Source organism: Leptosomus discolor, chromosome 2 (genome assembly GCF_034619465.1).
Source record: "Leptosomus discolor isolate bLepDis1 chromosome 2, bLepDis1.hap2, whole genome shotgun sequence".
NCBI lineage: Eukaryota > Metazoa > Chordata > Aves > Leptosomiformes > Leptosomidae > Leptosomus > Leptosomus discolor.
The window spans coordinates 90,608,513-90,627,690 of NC_141392.1; the positions used below are offsets into that span (position 1 = coordinate 90,608,513).

The 19,178-nt window shown below is 38.1% G+C and overlaps 1 protein-coding gene across 1 annotated transcript in view; it reads left to right on the plus strand.

Annotated features, from left to right (window-relative positions):
- ELOVL4 (ELOVL fatty acid elongase 4) overlaps positions 1–18,185 on the plus strand; it is a 30,650-nt gene extending 12,465 nt beyond the window's left edge. The window contains exons 2-6 of the mRNA XM_086461443.1: positions 4,828–5,015; positions 8,315–8,395; positions 14,861–15,032; positions 17,280–17,407; positions 17,910–18,185. Coding sequence (XP_086317569.1) covers positions 4,828–5,015; positions 8,315–8,395; positions 14,861–15,032; positions 17,280–17,407; positions 17,910–18,185 — 845 coding nt within the window. The remainder of the gene's footprint in view (positions 1–4,827; positions 5,016–8,314; positions 8,396–14,860; positions 15,033–17,279; positions 17,408–17,909) is intronic.
- Positions 18,186–19,178: the final 993 nt, after the last annotated feature.

The window sequence follows — 19,178 nt, forward strand, 5'->3', positions numbered from 1 at the left end:
TCTGCAGTGTCTTTAGAAATGTAATTGGACAGATGGATGTGCTGGATTGGCACTGTAAGTGTCTTTGCGCTGAGAATAGTATCAATAGCTATTAATAACTTTGAAAGGCTCTCCAGATAAATTAGTGAGTAGCGACCTTACAGCTAAGAAATACATACGTTGTTAAAGCAAAAATAAAGACTAAGTATTGATTTTTGAAGCTAATATGAATATAGGGAATTTCAAAAGTCATGTATTTTAGTTACGTAGTATTTTCTCTAAAACTTGTATTGAAAGCAGAGTTAGTCACCCTTGTACTGTTTAAGGATTTCTCCTGATGAAAATTGGACTGTCTGTGCCTTGCATTTGTTAGCTTATTTTTGAAGTTTATACTTCTTGAGGAAAGAAAAAAAATTATCATAGGCTCAGTAATATGCAAGAAATTTAACCATCTGAAATTCCTCCTATTGGAAAAGAAATGCTGAACCACGTTTGACATTAGCATTTGCATATTAAAACACTTACAGTCTGTTTCACTGATTTTTAACTCTAGATCACCGTAAGTGCAGCCTTGCTTATTGAAATTCATCTTCGTTTGCCATCCATATTTCAATATAAGTTCATCATGTCCTCTTTGGACATTACCAGGTAGGATATTCAGTCCTTTTCACTGGTTCTGCTGTTGTTCTTGCTTTGGAGGAAGAAATCAGACGTTTTATGTGTGTGTTTCCTGTTAATTGCCCCATGTAAAGAATTAAATCCTGCAAGGGGATGTGCCTTAAGGCAATTTCAATTATATATATATACACACACATATATATGTATGTTCTTCTATTCCTTGTCTTGTCTTTGCAATGTGAAACTTTAAAATGTGTATGCACAAAATGACAGGAAAGCCTTGTGTATATAGATATTTCATGTTACTTCCTTACGTAATTTTCTATCAGGAATGTGTTAGCAGCTGCCTTATTCTATTCTAGATTCACCTTTACGATTGAGTGCAACTTCAAATGTTTGTTCTAAAACTTCTCGCACCTTGCAAAAAAAGTGCCGTACTACAGGCTCTGCCATCACAACAGACATTTCATTTGTGATCGAATTAGAATCTGGGTCTTAGGATTTGAAAGACAAACGCATTAATCCCCTGAAAGATTCAGTCAGTCTCTGTCAATTCTAATCAGGTAAAGGCATTGGTCATTTTGATTCAAAGCAGTTGGAGGGATTTTTTTAATTCAGGGAGCTGTCATTTTTATTTCAAGCTTATTTCATCTTTCAGGTGGTAACGTACCTATTGCGTGTGAAGTACCGCAGGATTTAATACCCTCATATGTCCCCTTAAGCTATCACAGTTCTCTGTAATTTGCAGAAATCATTTGTGGTCATCAGCACCAGCTAGTAAGTAGGACACAAAATTATGCTGGTTTTGCTAAAATGGGGTGGGAGGGAGGAGGGTGTTTGAGTTGCTTGGGAGGTTTGCCACTTAAGCAACTTCAGAGAATGAATTTATCTAGGTTTGAAGCAGTGTATCTGAAAAGAACCCTGAAACAAGGGTCTACATCTAACTGTGTGTTTTCTGTATAAAACACAGACAAGCAGGCTTGCCTGGTAAACTGAAATGAAATTGGTTTTGTAATACCTTCTGTGCAACAAGAATGGAGCATGGAGTTGATTTAAAACTGAACAAGTTACTTTGCATTATCCATTTGAGATCTTGTGATGAGCAAGTTTCTAATTCTAGGAAGTTCTGGGATGAATAGTAGCAGGTTTTCCAATGCCACAGTATTAGTTAAAAATAATCATGTGCAGAGGCTCCTCAATGCCCTAAAATTAAGTGCAAGGTGTTGTTCTTGGGTAGCACAGAAGGAATTAGATACGCTTTGGTTTTGGCCAGGATCTACTCCAGAACTGAACTGCCTACTGTATTCCCTCTCACACAGGCATTTTGCATTCAAGGTGTAATTAATTGTCCTAGGAGAGGTCAGACCCTCCAAACCCCAATCAGATAGATTCCCTGGGCAGTGTCTTATGTGGTCTGTATCTGTAAGCTAATTGCTTTTCTTGCAAATACTTGAAGACTTGTCTCTGAGATGTGGTGGCTCACTGTCCAAAAACCCTGTGCAGAAGATAAGTTACAAGCTGAAACCCTGATGCAGATATGGAAGTGTAATGGCAGCTGCCCAGGTGCCCTTATGTTGTTGTCAGAGTTAATTAAATATATCTCTTGGTTTTCTCTAGTTAAGTTCTTCAAATTGTAGTATTTGGGGAAAGTAGGTGAAAGAATTGCTTACAGTGCTGGTGAAGCATGAGGCAAAGCCCGCTTGCAGCTGGGCTTTCGTAAAAGTTGTCACTTTGTCTTTCCTTTCACCCTCTAGTGAATCCTCATTCTTCCCTCTAGAAATTTTTGTCTTCTACCACAAAAAGAAATCTGGAATCAGTCATGGTTTCCTATTTTCAGCAGTGAGTTGTAACATTCAAATCTTTCTTCACGTTTTTCGTGTTGTCACTTTAGCATTCAGAGTGCCATGAAACACAGTTAGAAATAGAAGACAGATTCTCTAAGATGTCCTTACCTCTTTATATTGCATAGTGCAAGAAGGCTAGGAAAGCAACCAGGTCTCTTGCCTCACCTGCTCTTAACTCTTTGCACACTACAGTGTCTGAAGGGAGATGCAGGTTTGATTAAAGCGTGTCACACATTGGCTATTCCCAGAGCTGTCTTTTAATTAAGAGGTGACACCTTTCTTCTTCCTTGGTGGAGGTGAGTCTTGCTTCGTATCAGGTGGATGATGACATTCTTCATTTCTCTTGTCTTTCAAGTGGTGTTATCTTTTATTTTTAAATTCAGATTGGTACAGTAATTGCTAAAAGCAAGCAGGAACTAAAGTGTAAGGGAGATAGCAGTGTAATAATTGCAACACAGTGGTGTGATTTCAGCTTCAACAGGTAGCATGCTGTGAGGTCTGGAAAATGGGCTTGTTGCTTTACATCCCAAGACACTGTACTGTACTGTAAAGCAGTCGTTCTCGTGTTTCATAGAGAGTTCGTTATATGGTAATAGAAGTGTCTGGTCCAAGGGCTTGCTGAAAAGTAAGAGGTAGCTGTCTTCTTTTGCTTTCTTCAGTTGTTTCACTGCCTGTCTTTCTACAGCTAATCTATCTGATTTTTTTGCCACTCCTCCCTATACTCCTTGCCCCATCTTGCCTTTGGCGCTGCAGTCTCAAAGCTGACTCCTGTCATTCTGGCAGCATCAGCCTTGCTGGAGGTTTCCATGCATTAGGATGATTTCTCTCTTCTGGTATTAACAGCCATGATAGAAACACGAGGCTGGTTTATCTTTCTTCTTTTCCACTTCTTTTTAGGCCCCCTAGCATCTTACTTGCAATGTGCAGATCGAGTATGGTTAAATCATCTGGAAGCAAGAAGAGCCAGTGCCACGCACGCTGTCTTTCTGTAGAGCACAATATGTGTTATTAGAAATAGAGGATCTCATGAAGTCTGGTCCTAAAATGAGGTTCTAATTTATGATCTTAAGGGCAACTAAGGAAACAAGAAAGAAGTGGAGGAGGAGTAATGGCAGTGTGGTTCTCTACTTTCCTCATTACATCAGAGTTCCTCATTTTGTAGATAAGAAGGCTTTTCTAACTTACCTGTTAGTATGCCTGGAATCAAGAATTAATTTATGGTATAGGATTTTTTCCCACTGTTACCATGAAAACAGTTTTCCAAAAGAAACTTTAGGTCCTCTAGGTAACAACTGCATTGCTCTGTGAGTTTGTCAAAGTGACTGAAGGCAGGTAGTTTAGAAGTCTGAGCTTCCCAAGGAGCCCTGTGGTGCGTTCAGTTCCATCTGAACTCCACCTGCCCTTATCCTCTGGAAAATAATCCAGTTAGTATCATAGAGATGTGTAGTATCTGAAATATTGATGGTTATGGAATAGTTCCTTTTATCTCTTGCTATAACTAGAGATTAGCCTTCATAATGGGGGGAGGGGGAGCGGGAAACGACACTGAGTAAGGAGGTGTCACTGTATTCTCTCTCTTCCCTCCTGTGTAGCAGGGTCATCTTCTAATCCTAGGTGTCACTGGTTCATCAGGCTAAGAGTGCTTTTTTGATACAGATCCAGAACTTAATATAGCGTATTCTGGGTCCTGGAGTGTGTGTAACTGTGGATCCCATGAGTGACTGGCAGAGACTGTAAATAAAACCTTTTGTCTCCTGTATGGCAGCAGAGATTACTCTTAACTAGAAAACTAGCACCATCCCTTGAAACTCTTTCTTAGTTGTTTTTCAGTAACGTTGTTAGTATTCTGTCTGAAACGTGTGAGACTGACCTACATCAAGTAGCAAAGGTGCTTGGTTAGCATCATATAACCTGTATAAAAGTAACAGGAGGCTTTCTAGTGCCTGATCTTAAGCTAATAAAAACTATTAATTTTATCAGGATTTTGCCAAATTTGTGTATCTTTCATTTGCAGTGGTGCTGAATATTTGGTTACATTGCTGCTACAGTCCCTGTTCATCACAAGCAAAATTGGTTTTTGGGGAATTAGTGCGTTGGTTTTGGGCTCACATGATTCTGTTTGCTGTATTGTTTTGGATTGTAGAACTGGACAATAGAACTTGCATGACATAAAGAATCTCTGTGAGGTAATGTGATATAGTGGTTTTTTTTTTTTAAAACTATTTTCTTTAACCTTTCTAGAAAGAATGAATGTATTGTGTTTGTACTATCTGATGCAGCTATTCCAGGAGAGAATAATACTTAACAAATGCACCGCTTAAAATGATGATGAAATATATTTTGTTCAGACCTTGTTGACTCCTTCTGTTTGCTTCACCCCTCCCAGACAAACGTGTCGATGATTGGCCCTTGATGCAGTCTCCATTTCCAACACTGACTATAAGCACTATTTATCTCCTCACTGTCTGGCTGGGCCCCAAATGGATGAAGACAAGAGAGCCCTTCCAGTTACGTTTCCTGTTGGTTGTTTACAACTTTGGAATGGTTCTACTCAACTTCTTCATTTTCAAAGAGGTGTGTATGCCCTGTCACAGGAGGGAATTCCTATTGAAGTCTGAGGGGTCTACAGATCACAAAATGAAAATAATCTTACATATTCATGGTGTCTATTGAGGGTGAATGTTTTGCACGGACTTTTAAAGCCGAGTTTGCCTTTGATGTGAGTATTTCTGTAGCTAGATACATTCTGTTTGAGAATAAATGCACTAAATGAGTCTATAGGAGCATTTGTGTACTAGCTATTCCGAGTTCGTTTTTGATTTATGTTAGTGTAAATACTGGACAGATTAACTAAAATCCATAGAGATTTAACACTTGTAACTGATTTTTTTTTTTTCTTTTTAATAATCCTAAAGAGTGTCAGAATGTATCTTGTTAGAAATTGAGCTCTTTGGTGCCTTCAGTGTGTTTATCATTTTTAGAAATTCAGATGTCCGTTGTCTGCAGTGAGGAAAAGTATCTTGTCTGTAAGTTGTCTTGTAGAATAAGGATAAAAATGAAGTGAGCTGTATTTTTAAACAAAAATAGATACAGTATTCTAATATTTGGTTTGCAACATTCTGAGTGTGTTAATTTTAATAAATTTCAGTCTTGCTGCATTTGTCCTTTGTTAGGTCTTCTGTACAGAGGAAATGACTAGTAACAATGCAGTGGATCAGCTCTTTAGCAGTAGCTAAGTGGGATTACTGAACAGTTTTGTAATCATTATTCAAGGATAGCTGTGCAGAACATAGCTCATGCTAAGGAATAGTTCATGCTGCTGTGACTTTGCTCTTGTGGGTTGAGAGTCTTCCTGGAAGACCTCGGATCATAAATTCGCAAAATCCGTTTCCAGAAGTAAGCAAATGAACAGAGCAGTTAAAATTACAGCATTGCAGATGCTTTTACAGCAGCCTCTTTTTCTGTCTGGTCTGTTCTGTACTTTTGCCAGGAAAGCGTGGCATATCTGATGATGATCAGCATATTGACCCTTCCCCAGAGCTTCTATAATAAAATCATTAGCTGATTTCAGCCTTTTTTTAAGATGTGGTTCAACAAAGTTTTAGCCATCACACCTCAGTTGTCATTTTGTCTAAATTGTTTCCATGTACTATTCAACTAAGTAATAAAATACTACAGGTACAACAGAATTTAATGCTGAAACCCAAGGATAGTTGTGGGAATGGATGAAATCCAGTCACCTTGGCAGGTTAAAACTGGAACTCCTCTGAAATGAGTTCTGCAGTGGTTTTGCCACGTTTGTCTTTTTCACTTTTTCTTTTATATTGATTTGTTTTATCCATAAGCTGAATTATACCACACATGTGGTCAATTAATTTTCAAACCTATGTTGCTTACAGGATAACACACGTGTTTGTGTGGCATTTCCATTAACAAAAATGAATGGGACAGCAAATGTGAGTTTGCTGCTGATAGGCTGAAAGCTCATAATAAATTTAGACACAGACAGAGGATCTAGTTTCCTGCTGTTTCAAACGGTAGGTGGTTATTACAATGGATGTTAAAGCTATGGATACAACATTTACAAGAGGTGTCTTTTTTTGATCTTAGAGACTTATAGGAGGAAGGTGGTCAAGTTTCAATTGTTCCCTTTAACCAAGCAACTTCTGCTTCAGTCTACATGAGATTTACAATACCAATGTGCCACTGTTGTAATTTGCATGAGTAATGTAATTATTATGAATAAAATGATACAGTTTGTATTTTATGAATGACCGTAAAGTTTCCAGGTATTGCTGAGAACAGAATTTGAATGTGAAATGCCTTTAAATGTTATTTAATTAATCATCCTGATGGCAAGCTGTATTGTTCATCTGTAGTAACTTACATTAAAATGGTAAGTCCATAAAGCATTGCTAGGTTGTACAGTCCAAGCTTCCCATATGTTGGACTCCAGATTCAAATTGGGAGAAAATTTTGCTTATAACACACGGAAGTCCCAAATTCATAGCCCTTATTTTGCCACAAAATCTTGAATTTCTTACTCTACTTTGAGGCAGTCTTGTAAAGTCCATTTACTGCCTTTTACCAAGTGAACCTTGGTCAAATTACCCAGTAGATCACAGCAGAGATTGGTTAGTTTCTGTAACAGTGTGGACTAAACTGTACCCTGCTCTTCTCCGATATTATCAAATGTGTTGTGCCTGTGTAGGACCACATTGGAGAGTGTTACAGGAGCTTGTAAATGGACTTGGATGATGCAGAAGTAGTTCAATTTCTTTCTTAGGACCACTTCTGTGGACAGTTCTTTCACTTTCCTACTTTAGCAGATATGTGCAGCAAATAAGCCCAGAGTTTCACAAGGTTTTGTATGTTGGTTTTATCAGGTTAACACTTGTCTCTGCATCTGACTGCACTCCTAGTGCTGTGTGCAAGGTGAGATAGCGAAGTAAACTCAAGTTCAGTCTAACTAAGATGGAAGTCAGGTTAACAGTAAGAATAGTCATTGCCTACCTATGTTTATTTTGGAGATCTTTTTATATCACCCTTCTTTACTTTTACAGCTCACAGTTTACAGCTTATGTCTGCTCCACTGCTATCTTTTTTTGATCCTTAACAGAGTGGGATTAACTGGCTTTAAACAATCTTGTATCATAATGTTTATGAATGTCAAGATTAGAAATATTACTTGGGCCTTGTAGACCTCTAGGCAAGTGTTCTTCTTTCCAGTGGGAGCTTGCTCAAATGTCATGTTTATCTTCTGTTCAGGTTATTTCAATGTGCTTTATTTGGAGTGGCCCTACAGGAGCCTTAATGTGCTTTAGGCCATTTCTGTTGGCACGAAATGGGGAACTTTTCTTCATCTGCTTTCTCTCAATAGGTTTTATGGGTGCTCAGCATTGGCTGTTCAGGGTTTTTTTTTTCTGGATTTTGATTGAAATACCGTTTTAAGAGTAGTAGATCCAAATTATCTAATCCATTGTAGGAATAGCATTTCTGTCATTCATAGTGAAAGCAATTGGTTATTTTCTGTGTCTGAAGCTAGAGCTGTCAGAGGGAGTACTCATGTTTGAATAGCTTAAGGTCATACTGGAATCCTTATAATTTGTACAGGGCTCTAATTATCTGGGCAGATACATGCAGGGGAAAATGAGTACTTTCTTTTTAATTTACAAGAAAAAAGTAGGTACTGCGTAACAATACGTTGTTAGAACTAAGTGTTGGCTTTCTTCAATAGTATTCTCAGGACTGATGAGGATATTTTAAGTATTTCTGCTCAGGTAAGTTTGATGTAGCAAGAAATTTCCTGATAACTGTTATGAATGTGTTTTATGTAGCATCTTTCCCCTCATGTATAACTTTAATATTTTCAGCTGTTTTTGTCATCAAGAGCTCGAGGGTACAGCTATGTCTGCCAGACTGTGGATTATTCAGATAATGTTTATGAAGTTAGGGTGAGTATTTCTTTTTTGTATTTCTATATGAATGTGCATTATATATAGCACTACATGGTTTAAGTCTTGTCTGAAAATAGTGTTTCCAAAGTTCTGCTGTCAGCCGTGACTGTATCCCGTTATATTCCCACGGAGCACTTCAGGTTTGACTACATTGCACATAGCAGGTTTAATCAAAGTGCATCAGTATATTTGCATTAGCTTTCATCTGACTGCTACAAGAGTAGTCTTAAAGATACCATCCTTGGCTTCATCCATAGTTGTACAATCCAGGATAAACATTGTCTACATACTTTGGTTCCTAGATCTTGCTGAAGTTTATGATACCAGGGTAACCACAGTAAAGGTGTAGCATTACAGCTGGATCAAAGCAAGTAAGATTTGTCAGATTATACTGTGGTTGCACTTCGCTCATACTGGTGAGGTAACTTTTGTCTCCTTTACCCATGTTTGCCTTCGTGAGGTCTTGCTGGCTTCTGGCAAATGTATTATCAGTACATTTCATTGTAGAAGCTTAGATTTCAAATGTGTGTTTTTTGGAAAGCATTCAAATTAAAATCAAAGTGCAGGTGCTTGTTAATTTTCGTAATGCTGTTGATTAGCTCATGTATGAAACTACTTCTGGCAGAACTGACACTTGAGAATCTCTCAGCTGTTCTTGCAAGTTTCACCTACAGATCAGAACATGTTCCTGAAAAAGTAATGAAAGCGTGTTAAAATCTAAATGCATTTAGTATTTATAACACATTTCAAAAAATGTGTGTCTACAAGGTGGCTGTCCATGGGTAGTATTACTCAAAATCTTATGCCCATGGCAGGGGCGGTAGTGAGAAGGGTAAAAGTCTTACACCTTATGTGTAATGGCTGATATTGCAGAACAACTCTGTGTGTAGATTTTTGTTGGCCTTTTGGCAGTCACCTATCTTTCACCTTTGCCAATACTGTGCACTTGCTATTTCAGTCACTAGAATAGGTCTGTTAATAATTTTGTTTAAAAACAAAATCTAGCCAATAAATGCATTACAGGGTTTTTTTTTTCAATAGCTAAGCGAAATAGAATGCAGTTGTACTCATCTGGATGATGTTGAGGACTCGTATGGCATATATTGAAGGAATTTTTGTATAAGCTAGGTACAAGAGGTGATGACTTTCTGTTTCATAGCCTCAGTTTTAGGTGCACTTGTTTGAGGGAGGAAGTGGAGAGGTCAGACCTTCGCAAAGAATTATCTTCTTCTGTTTTGTTCGTTATGGCAAACAAAGCATTATTATACAATGAAATAAAGGCAAAATGACATGCAAAATGTATTTATTGCATATGATGTGTCCAGAAAAGAAAAGTTGCTTTAGCAATATCTACTCTTTGGATTTCCTGGCTTTTTGATTTTTTTGCAAACTTGTGGATTTGCATAAGCTTTATTTCTAAGGTTTTAAATTGTGACATATTCATTTTGAGAGAGTTGAGGAAGCAGGGAAGATTGAGTTCTCTCAAGTTGTTGCAGCAGCTGTATAGTATGTTATTAGTCAAGACCCTTATCTTGATCATTATCTGGTAGTTCTTTTGAATGAATTCTCAATTCAGGTGAATAAATCACGAATAGAAAACTAGATTTTCCACAAGTGTACTTCTCTAACTAAACAGTCTGGGATACATTTCTGGCTTGCTTCACAGTGTATCGTGCTCTGCATTTAGAAGGTGTGTTGTTGGTTTTTGACACTGTAGGACAAAAAAAACTCCAAAACTTCCTCAAGATTCCTTTCACCATGAGTTTTCATTATATAAACCTGAAAAAGCAATTCTAAAATGTAAGTAAATGTGGGCTTCTTTTTGCAGTTTTGAGTTTAGAATTGATAAACCTTGTAGCACACCTCTCACACTCTTTTAATAGATCTCGATACTAAATGTCTAGTATCTATTGGCACTGGGTTTTCTCTGAAGAGGAATGCTGCACTGCAACAGTAGGATTAATTACAAGTGCAATAACTTTACTTGTAAGAGAATGAGTAAGTAAGTTCTGTATTAAACAGATAAAGGAGACTGGGACTAACTCAGATGGAGAAAGCACTGAGCTCAGAAAGCATTATGGAACATGCTCTGGAAAGCAACAACTTCATATATGACTTTATTGTGGGGCTTAGAAGGCTGGAACAAATATTGGGAGATATTAAACTAGTTGCATATGATGGTCTAAATGGTAACACAAAAGCCCTGGTATGACCTCTGTTTCTGTCTTTTTGGGAATGTGCCTCTATGGTGTTGCCATGTAGTGGTCCCTTTTGACCAAAGCTCTTGCTCAAACTGAGGGGTCAAGAAACCATCCCTTGTTCCTCAAAAGAGTACAGAGAGCTGGTAAACAGGTGGGGGGAGGGGGGGGAGGGAGGCGCGGAAAGAGCTTGACTATCCTGGGTGCCAGAGGATGTCTTTCCTCTCCTCTCCAACTAGTGTTGTGTATCAAGACAGTGGTGATTTGAAGGGAACAGCGTAAGGCCATGTGGTGGTACTTCCCCTGTATAGTCTAGCAACACCAGCAGTCTGTAGGTCACAGACCTTTTAAGTCGGACGTAGCCTTTTTGTTTTGCTGTTTTTTAAGGGGATATTATTCCATCAATTTCTGTATTTTCTTCAACTTCAAGCTTCTGGCTTTCACTGACAATTAATTCTGTAGGTAGTTTACACATAGTATGAAGAAACTGGTTCTCCTACTGACTGTTTTGAACCTACCTACACCTGTTAATCTCATCCAGGCAATGGATGACTGGAGCAAGCTGGGGTGGAAATTAGATTCCACAGTTTCAGAAATATTTGCAGGAATAAACTCCTTTCTAAAGGACTTACCTTCTGAGCATAGTAGGTAGCCACCTTACTGACTGCTGGCAGGAAGTTGAGGAGTGTGTTTTATAATTGACTATATAAAAAAAAATGAAATATTCATAGTAGACAAGAAAGAAAAGGGGAAGAAATCCCCAAGAAGGGATTTTGAAGGAGCTGCAGCTGCTGGAAGAACTTTTTTTGATTCTAGCTTAGGAGTCAAAATAATAAATGCAAGGGGCTGAGATGTTAAATCCATGCTTTGTAGTGCTCCTTTCGAAGCCCCAGTATTTGGAGTGAACAATTTCCTAATGTTGTCCAACTTAAAACATGTTAGTGTCTGTGAGTAGTTACTTTCCTCCTCTGCTTACATTTGTGTGTACTTTTCCCAGGTCAAGGTTCATCTATTTTATTAGCATTTCTGAAGAGCTGAGAATTAGGAATCTGTGACTGTGTGAATTAGTTCCTAGTTTTAAGTGTGCTAATTGTAATCATAAAGCTGAGCTAAGGTTGTCTTCTGTATGATAATTGTAATTTGCGTTGTTTGTGTTATGTCTAGAGCTTGAGTAGTTTCCTCTTACAAATAAATATAATAATAATTTACTTTAAACCTCTGTGAAAAGGAAACTTGACTTAACAAAATAGACTTCGTGGTCTTGCAAACAAAATTCTGTAACTGAAGCGGGAAAAAGTGTTCTCTTTAAAAGCCACTTTAATTTTTCATGTTACTGTTACCTTCTCATAAGTACCTCTCCCTTCAAACCCCTTAATGGGTAACTGTCTCCAGCCTGAAATGAGGAAGCAGGATGTGGGAACGGAACCCTGTGTTAAAACAGCCCTCCATTCAAAAATCCTGCAGCAAGCAGAGGTCATGGGATTGGACCTCTTGTTGACCCCTCCTTAATCCTAGTCTGTAATGTAATCTTTCTGTGCCATCTGGTGTTTTAACAGACTTAAGATTGACAGATATAAAAATTGCCAGAAAAGGTACAGTTGTGACTAGTATTATTCATTTTCAGAAATATACCTTTTTAATATATATTTTCTTTTGAGCTAAATCTTTCTTTCATGCTGTGTCCAAAGAAAGGCTACAGGTTAGGTTCTAACTTCTGATGCTTTGGAGAAGTTTAACAGTAGCTGTCTGCTCCTGACATAGTTTACACGTGGGTGTATTGTTCTACTTTTAATTCTGCCTTCTGTCACTGTTTGCATGCATGGCCTCGGGCAAATAACTGTTTCACTTTTTTCTGCATCTAGAAGCTAATGATCAAAATGTCTGCATAAGTCATTGGGAGCACTGAAATAGATCATCAGTACGTGAAACCTATCAGGTTTGAGAATAAACGATAGTAAAATTTGATGATAGAAGAGCTGTTAGGCAAAAAACTCTGCAGGAGCACAAAACTCAGCATGTATAATTCTGCAAAGAAGTGGAGGCTATTTTTGTTCTTAAGTGATGGGAAGTATTTTGATCAAAGGTTCAGCTGATTTTGATCCACGGGCTGTAATTGCTTTCTGTGCAAGGCAGGTGCAATTCTAAAGAAGAACAAGGTGTGTTAAATGACTTGTCCAGGAGCATATAGTGAACCTGTGGCATCTTGGGCATAAAACGTAAGGGGTTTTATTGGATTTTTCTCCACTTACATTTTGTCATACAGTAAATTAGTTATTTGCTTATTGGCTATTTGGTTTGTTGTTCCACTGTTTCTTTAACAAAATGCACATCAGTTTTGTAAGAGATTTTATGGCAGTTTGCTTGTAGCTGACCTATTGATTCTTTAAAAGTTTCTTGTAAGAAAGGACCTCCAAAAAGCTTGAGTATTGTAGTGCTGGCTTGTCGTTTTATGGATACAGTCCCAAGTGTTTGTTGTTAACTCATGAGATGAAAAGATGGTTATCTTGATTTATTTAAGAGATGCAGCTTTAGCAAAGATCTGTAAAAGATGCTGGACTGTTATGCTAATCCATGGGTGTGAGACAAAGCCTTGATGTTGATGTTATTAAACACCTGAGTACCTGTTCCAGAGGCAGAACTGTACTGGATATTAGAAGAACTGGATGGCTCTTGCAGCTTGCCTGTGTGTCTGTGAACTCCGAGATCTGTGGGAGTCAGTTTTCTCTCATTAAGCCTCTCTCCAGCTTTGTCAGATGCATAGAAGTCTGCAGTTTGGCAGCAGTAAGTTGTGTGGTCCCTATGTGAAACTGCAGAGTCTGCAATGCAGATCTGCAGCGCTCTTCTGCTCCCATGCTGCTTTTTTTTCTGCTGTAATCTGTCCTAAAATGTTTACCAGTCCAATTGTGGCTGTGACAAATTTACTCTGAGGAGAGATGCATTCCTTTTCCCACTAGTTTGGAGAGATGGAGGAAAACGCCATGCAGGGCTGTAGCCTTGCTCTGTACTGCTCATTCTTCTGATGACCCTTTCTCTCACTTGCCTTAACAGTATGTGTGTATTTGGCAAGGGGAGCTACTCTGTCTTAGCTTTTTCTCTTCTGTTTCCCCTGGGGGCTGGGGGGTTATTTTATACCATGTTAAGGTAAAAAAGCCATCAGATGAGTCCTGAAAGACCAGATGAACTTCTTACAAATAGGTGTGTTGTGGCATTGCCTGCTCTCCGTGCTGGCAGTGCCATTTCCAACTTTTTCTTTTTCTGTTTTTTTTTTTTTTTTTTTCATTCTCTATGTGAGTCACTGTCTAGGATGTGTTCTGGTCCCACTCTTGCATAACAAGCTAGATGACTTACAATGCCAGGAACTAGACTCGTTGCTATGCTTTGGGATGTGGAAGGGAGTCCCCACCACCACCATACCCCCATATCACAGTATTAGCAAACTGGTACGCAGAGTTTCTGGGCTGTACCTGGTACGGCGATATCCTGATTTCAGCAGGAGACTGTGTCTACGTTGCATCTTGGGCAAGACTTACTGTGATGGGTGGATTAGAAAAAGAATTTTGGGTGTGTAGGGCTGCCCTGTTGGGTAGATGGGTTCTATCTCTGCAGCTTGTATGGATCCTGTGGTCTCATTTCTTACATTCCCTGAATGGCACAGAACGACTGGGTGAATGCTGCTTTCCAGAGGGGGTTACTGAGCAGGCCAGAAGAAGCTGAGGGTAATATTGCTCTAAGGAATGTGAAATCTCTACCACACCTAGCTCGTAGGAGTGATTTGCTATCTTCCCACCCATATGCCTGTGGTACCAAAAGAATTTTATATAAGGTTTCAACCTTTGCAACTTTGTTTTACCATAATGTTTCTGCCTCCTTGTTCTGACCACATCAAAGTGTTGCCTCGTTAGTACAGGAAGCCCTGTGGTAATCTTCTCCCACAAAGCTTAGGGTAGAGAATGAGGACACCAACTCCCTATGTTTAACTGGTAAACTGTTCAGAGATTGCAAATTTTTTAGTTGTTAGCTCTTTTTTACGGTTGTGATTTGTGAGCAGTAGACTCAGAGTAATACTTCCGTGTCCAGAATAGATGAATGGAGGGTTGGTTTCATTGTTGTTCTCGTACTGTCAGATGTTTGACTCTACCTCAATGTTTACCAGGATTTGGGGAAGGAAGGGGTATCTTTCTCTTGCAACAGATGGGTGCAGGGAATTTTATTCTGTTCAGTTTGGAATCACTAAAACTTCTGTGTTGTCTTTTTTTCATTGCAGATAGCTGCTGCTTTATGGTGGTATTATGTCTCTAAAGGAATTGAATATTTGGATACAGTATTCTTCATCCTGAGGAAGAAATTTAACCAAATTAGTTTCCTTCATGTCTATCACCATTTCACCATGTTCACCTTGTGGTGGATTGGTATTAAGTGGGTTGCAGGTGGACAAGGTGAGTTCCCTTCCTCCCATACCATTTTGACTGGACACAAGGGAGAATTATTATTGTTTGGGAGCAATAGAAAAAAGTTTTCATAGACTTAACATTATAAAATACAAGACTATTTAAATAGCACTGAAGCAGCGCAATAGCTGTAACACATGCAGTCTTCCTCTGTGGGAAATGTAGGGGAGGAAAAGATAACAGGGCAATAATCTAATAAATTGCAAAGTTTTTTTTTTTCAACTTAAGGGCATCAATTGCAAGCCTGAAGTTCTGTCTTCAAAATGATCCTTGTTCTGTATGAAATAGGAAGAGGAATGTGTCTTGCCTAACTTTAATTTTTGCAGATATAGAGAACTGCAAAATCTAATTACAGCCCACTTTCTGTGTGCAAATGTAAGAAAGTTAATGGAGACATTATTTTGGCATTGTATCTGAGTTTGGGGTTTGCTTTCTTTTTTTATAAAGAGGCACGTATAAAATTCTGAAAGCTTCCTTGAAGGTGAGCCAATAAGTCTGCCAATTAACTTTTAAAACCCGTTCATAATAACACAAGTCTGTAATTCATTACCAGTCTTTTTTTGTTGTTGTTGCTTCCTTTCTAAAGCCCCCGTCAAAGAATTTTACTCCATTGTATTTACCACATCTTCCTTTGCCTGCATTCTACCTTGATCATGCTGTTTTGCCTTCTCTCTCAAATTATAAGCTCTACCGAGCTGAGGGGTCAGGGAAAATACCCCGTTTTGTTTGTTGTAATGTGCTTTGTAGGCTTAAGGCACTGGAAATAACATATAGTAAATGCCACACCAAACTAATATTTTGGGTTTGGTTTTTTTTTTTTTTTTGTCAAACGGCACTAATACTTAATGCATGGGGGTTTTATGCTCTCATTTACTATAGATATCTTGTACTGAGTGGTTACTTATATTCAAAAGAAGAAATATTTAAAATGGGTATCTGTGGCTATCCTTGAATTTATCCCAAGTAATCTGCAGGATGCAGGTACTCAACCAGACATTTCATGATCTTTTTTTGGCTACTGCACCCATAAAGTAAGTTTGTTGGAGATTGGATGCTTACTTGTAGTCTTACTTAGAAATTCCCTGGATATCTCAAAAATGCCCTCTACCTTGTCGTCTTTTCAGACTTTTCATGCTAAATGTCAGCAGTTTTCAATACAACAGTTGCAACTATTTTCAAATTAATTTCACGTTTTGTGTTCTTGCACTGCCTCTTAGTACCCAGCCCCTGCGAAAGGAAAAGCAACAGTTGCTCTTCTGCATTTATGTAGCCTACTGCATAAATGTGGACAGATCTATGTTCTTCTGTTTTCTAGTTGATAGCACGTTGCTTACATAGACAGATCTATTGTAAACGAGACCCTATTATGACTAACTGGGTCTAGACCACATGGGCATCTGAGCTGTTTGATGTCAGCAGCTATTGTCTGTATTGCCCTAATCTTATGCATTGGAGCCTTTTTGAGCCTCTCTGGCAGTGTAAGAATACCTTAACAGGATATAATTTGTTTCTGTTAAATGGCTGCTAATCTTGACAGAGCAAAGAGATCTTAATGCAAATGAGAACTGTCATCTTTGTTTCCAGCATGGATCATTCTGGAAAAAGTTATACTATACATTTATATATTTAAGAATGCTGGATATTTTAAGTCATAAATAAGGAAACTAAAGATGTAGAGTTTAGGCAAACTCACTTAGCAATGCCCTTAAACGTCTTATGGCCACGAGTTAAGTTTTGCTTTGTATGAGTTTTTGGCCTGTTTAATCAGACTTCCACATGAGTTTCTTGACCTTTTGCTGAGCAGTGAGCTTTGTGCATTTAGATACAGTTTAAAAGATTCAAGTTCAGAACCTGATACTTTGTACTTTACATTGTCAAATACAGCTTTTAATAATTCTTTAGCAAAACAATTGCAGTTCTACTACAGTAACTAATGTGGAATCCATGTAATTTATGTCTGTTCAACAAAAATCTTAAGAAAAGCTTTTGCATAAGTGGTTCCATGAAAGATGTGACATACTACTTGCATGAACAGCTATTTGTGTCAGCACATGTTGGCAGTCAGGTCTATACTATACTATTGAATATTTCAGAGATGGAATCCTGACATGTCCTGTGCTTTATAATTTTTACTATCACATGAATAATACTAGGAAAGACTTCTTTTTTTTTTCCCCCCTCTCCCCCCCCCCCGCCCCAAATGACATGACAATCTTCCCTTCTGTTCCTGAACAGCTTTTTTTGGAGCTCAGATGAATGCATTTATTCATGTCATTATGTACATGTATTATGGATTAGCTGCCTGTGGCCCTAAATTTCAGAAATACCTGTGGTGGAAACGATACTTGACCATATTGCAATTGGTAAGTAAAATTTCTCCCTTTATCTCAGAAAGTATTGCCTCTGAGTGGATTTGCGTTTGCAGAGCTTTGGAACAGATGCTGCACCTTCCAAAAGCTCTTAGCTGTCTGATACTCACAGCTTGAGTTAGAATACTTCCTGGAGATGGAAGTATTTATTTAATTTCTCAAAAAATTTGCAACATAGGTAAGAGTTATGTGAGTAAAGTCAAATACTACTTTACTGATTGTTTCAACTGAATTACAAAAACCTGTTCAAAAGGTAGACAAAATCCAGATCTCTTAATGTCTTCTCATTTGCCTATTTCTGAAAACTGGTGCCAGGTACTGCAGTAAATTTGATGTCCCTTGTCAACCACATGTGTGCATGCGTGACATGACAGCCAAATACAGCTTCCCTACCACCTCCCAGTTTAGCAGTTTTCATAACTTAATGCGTCATTGGTGCAGTCAGACCTACAGAATATATCCAGACCTTTTAGATTGTGTATTTTCTGTCTTTCAGGTGCAGTTCCACGTGACCATTGGCCACACAGCCTTGTCTATTTATATTGATTGCCCTTTCCCTAAATGGATGCACTGGGGTGTCATTTTCTATGCTGTCACCTTCATTTTCCTGTTTGGTAACTTTTACTATCGGACATATAAGCTGCCCAAGGAACCTGTGAAGAATGGCAAAGTAGCAAATGGTGCTGTTGCAAATGGAGTAAGCAAACCAGAAAATAATGCAGTGGTGGAAAATGGAAAAAAGCAGAAAAAGGGAAAAGCAAAAGGAGAATAACTTGATCCAGGCCTTAACCATTGTTGTCAGTGAGGAACCTCCAGTTTGGTTTATAAAAGGAAGAGAAAAACACTATCTGTACCAATTAACCTTAGGTTACTGAAGAGCTAGAACACAGATATTTTCATTATTTATGAAGATTGTTTTAAGAACAACACTAAAGTTGAATTTCTATTATGTAATTATGTAATTATCATGCAAATGGTCTCTGTGTAAACTTGTAGACTGCTGGTGTGGGTAAATGTAAGGAAGAATTGCAGTTGATTCCCTGTTTAGCAGTCCAAAAGTTAATATTACCATTGATACAGGCAGTTTTGTTGGCACCCACATTTCTTTGGGGGAGGGAGGGGAAGGAAGTAGCGTTTGGATACGTTTGTTTTCTTTCCAGAAAATTATTAAATTTCAAATTATTATGTATTATCTAATCAGAATGCACAACTTTTCTTGTCCTCCTTGGAGAGTATCTTCAGACACATTATGTTTATGTGCTGTCAGAACAGTGTTTGACTTTTCAGACATTACTTGATTTAAATGAGTGTCTGTTACAGGTTTGTTTTTTTTTCTTGTGTGGAAATATACCTACCTCTTCATCTGCTGGAAAGAATATTGAGCATTAAATAACTGGTTTCTGAAGTATGGAGTCCTCTAATATAAATATCTGTTAACACTAATTCAGGAGAAAATTTGATTTCCTGTGGGAGTAAAAGGGATTTTGGGTGGTGTTTTTTGGTCAAGTCATCAATAACCTTTTTCAGTGTAAACTTAAATTTTGGAGTGGTATTTCTAGTATAGCTAAGTGAAGAAAAACATTTTAAGAATGTATAAATATGAAATAGTGCAGTAAAAGTAGGTCTGCTGCTTGTTGTCCATAACCTACATTAAACCTGTGGTGCTGACTGATACTGAAAATATAGATAGATACTATGGTGGAGAGAAAACAATAATATGTAATTCCATTTAGAAATGCTGTGTTTATGGGTAGTCATGCTAACT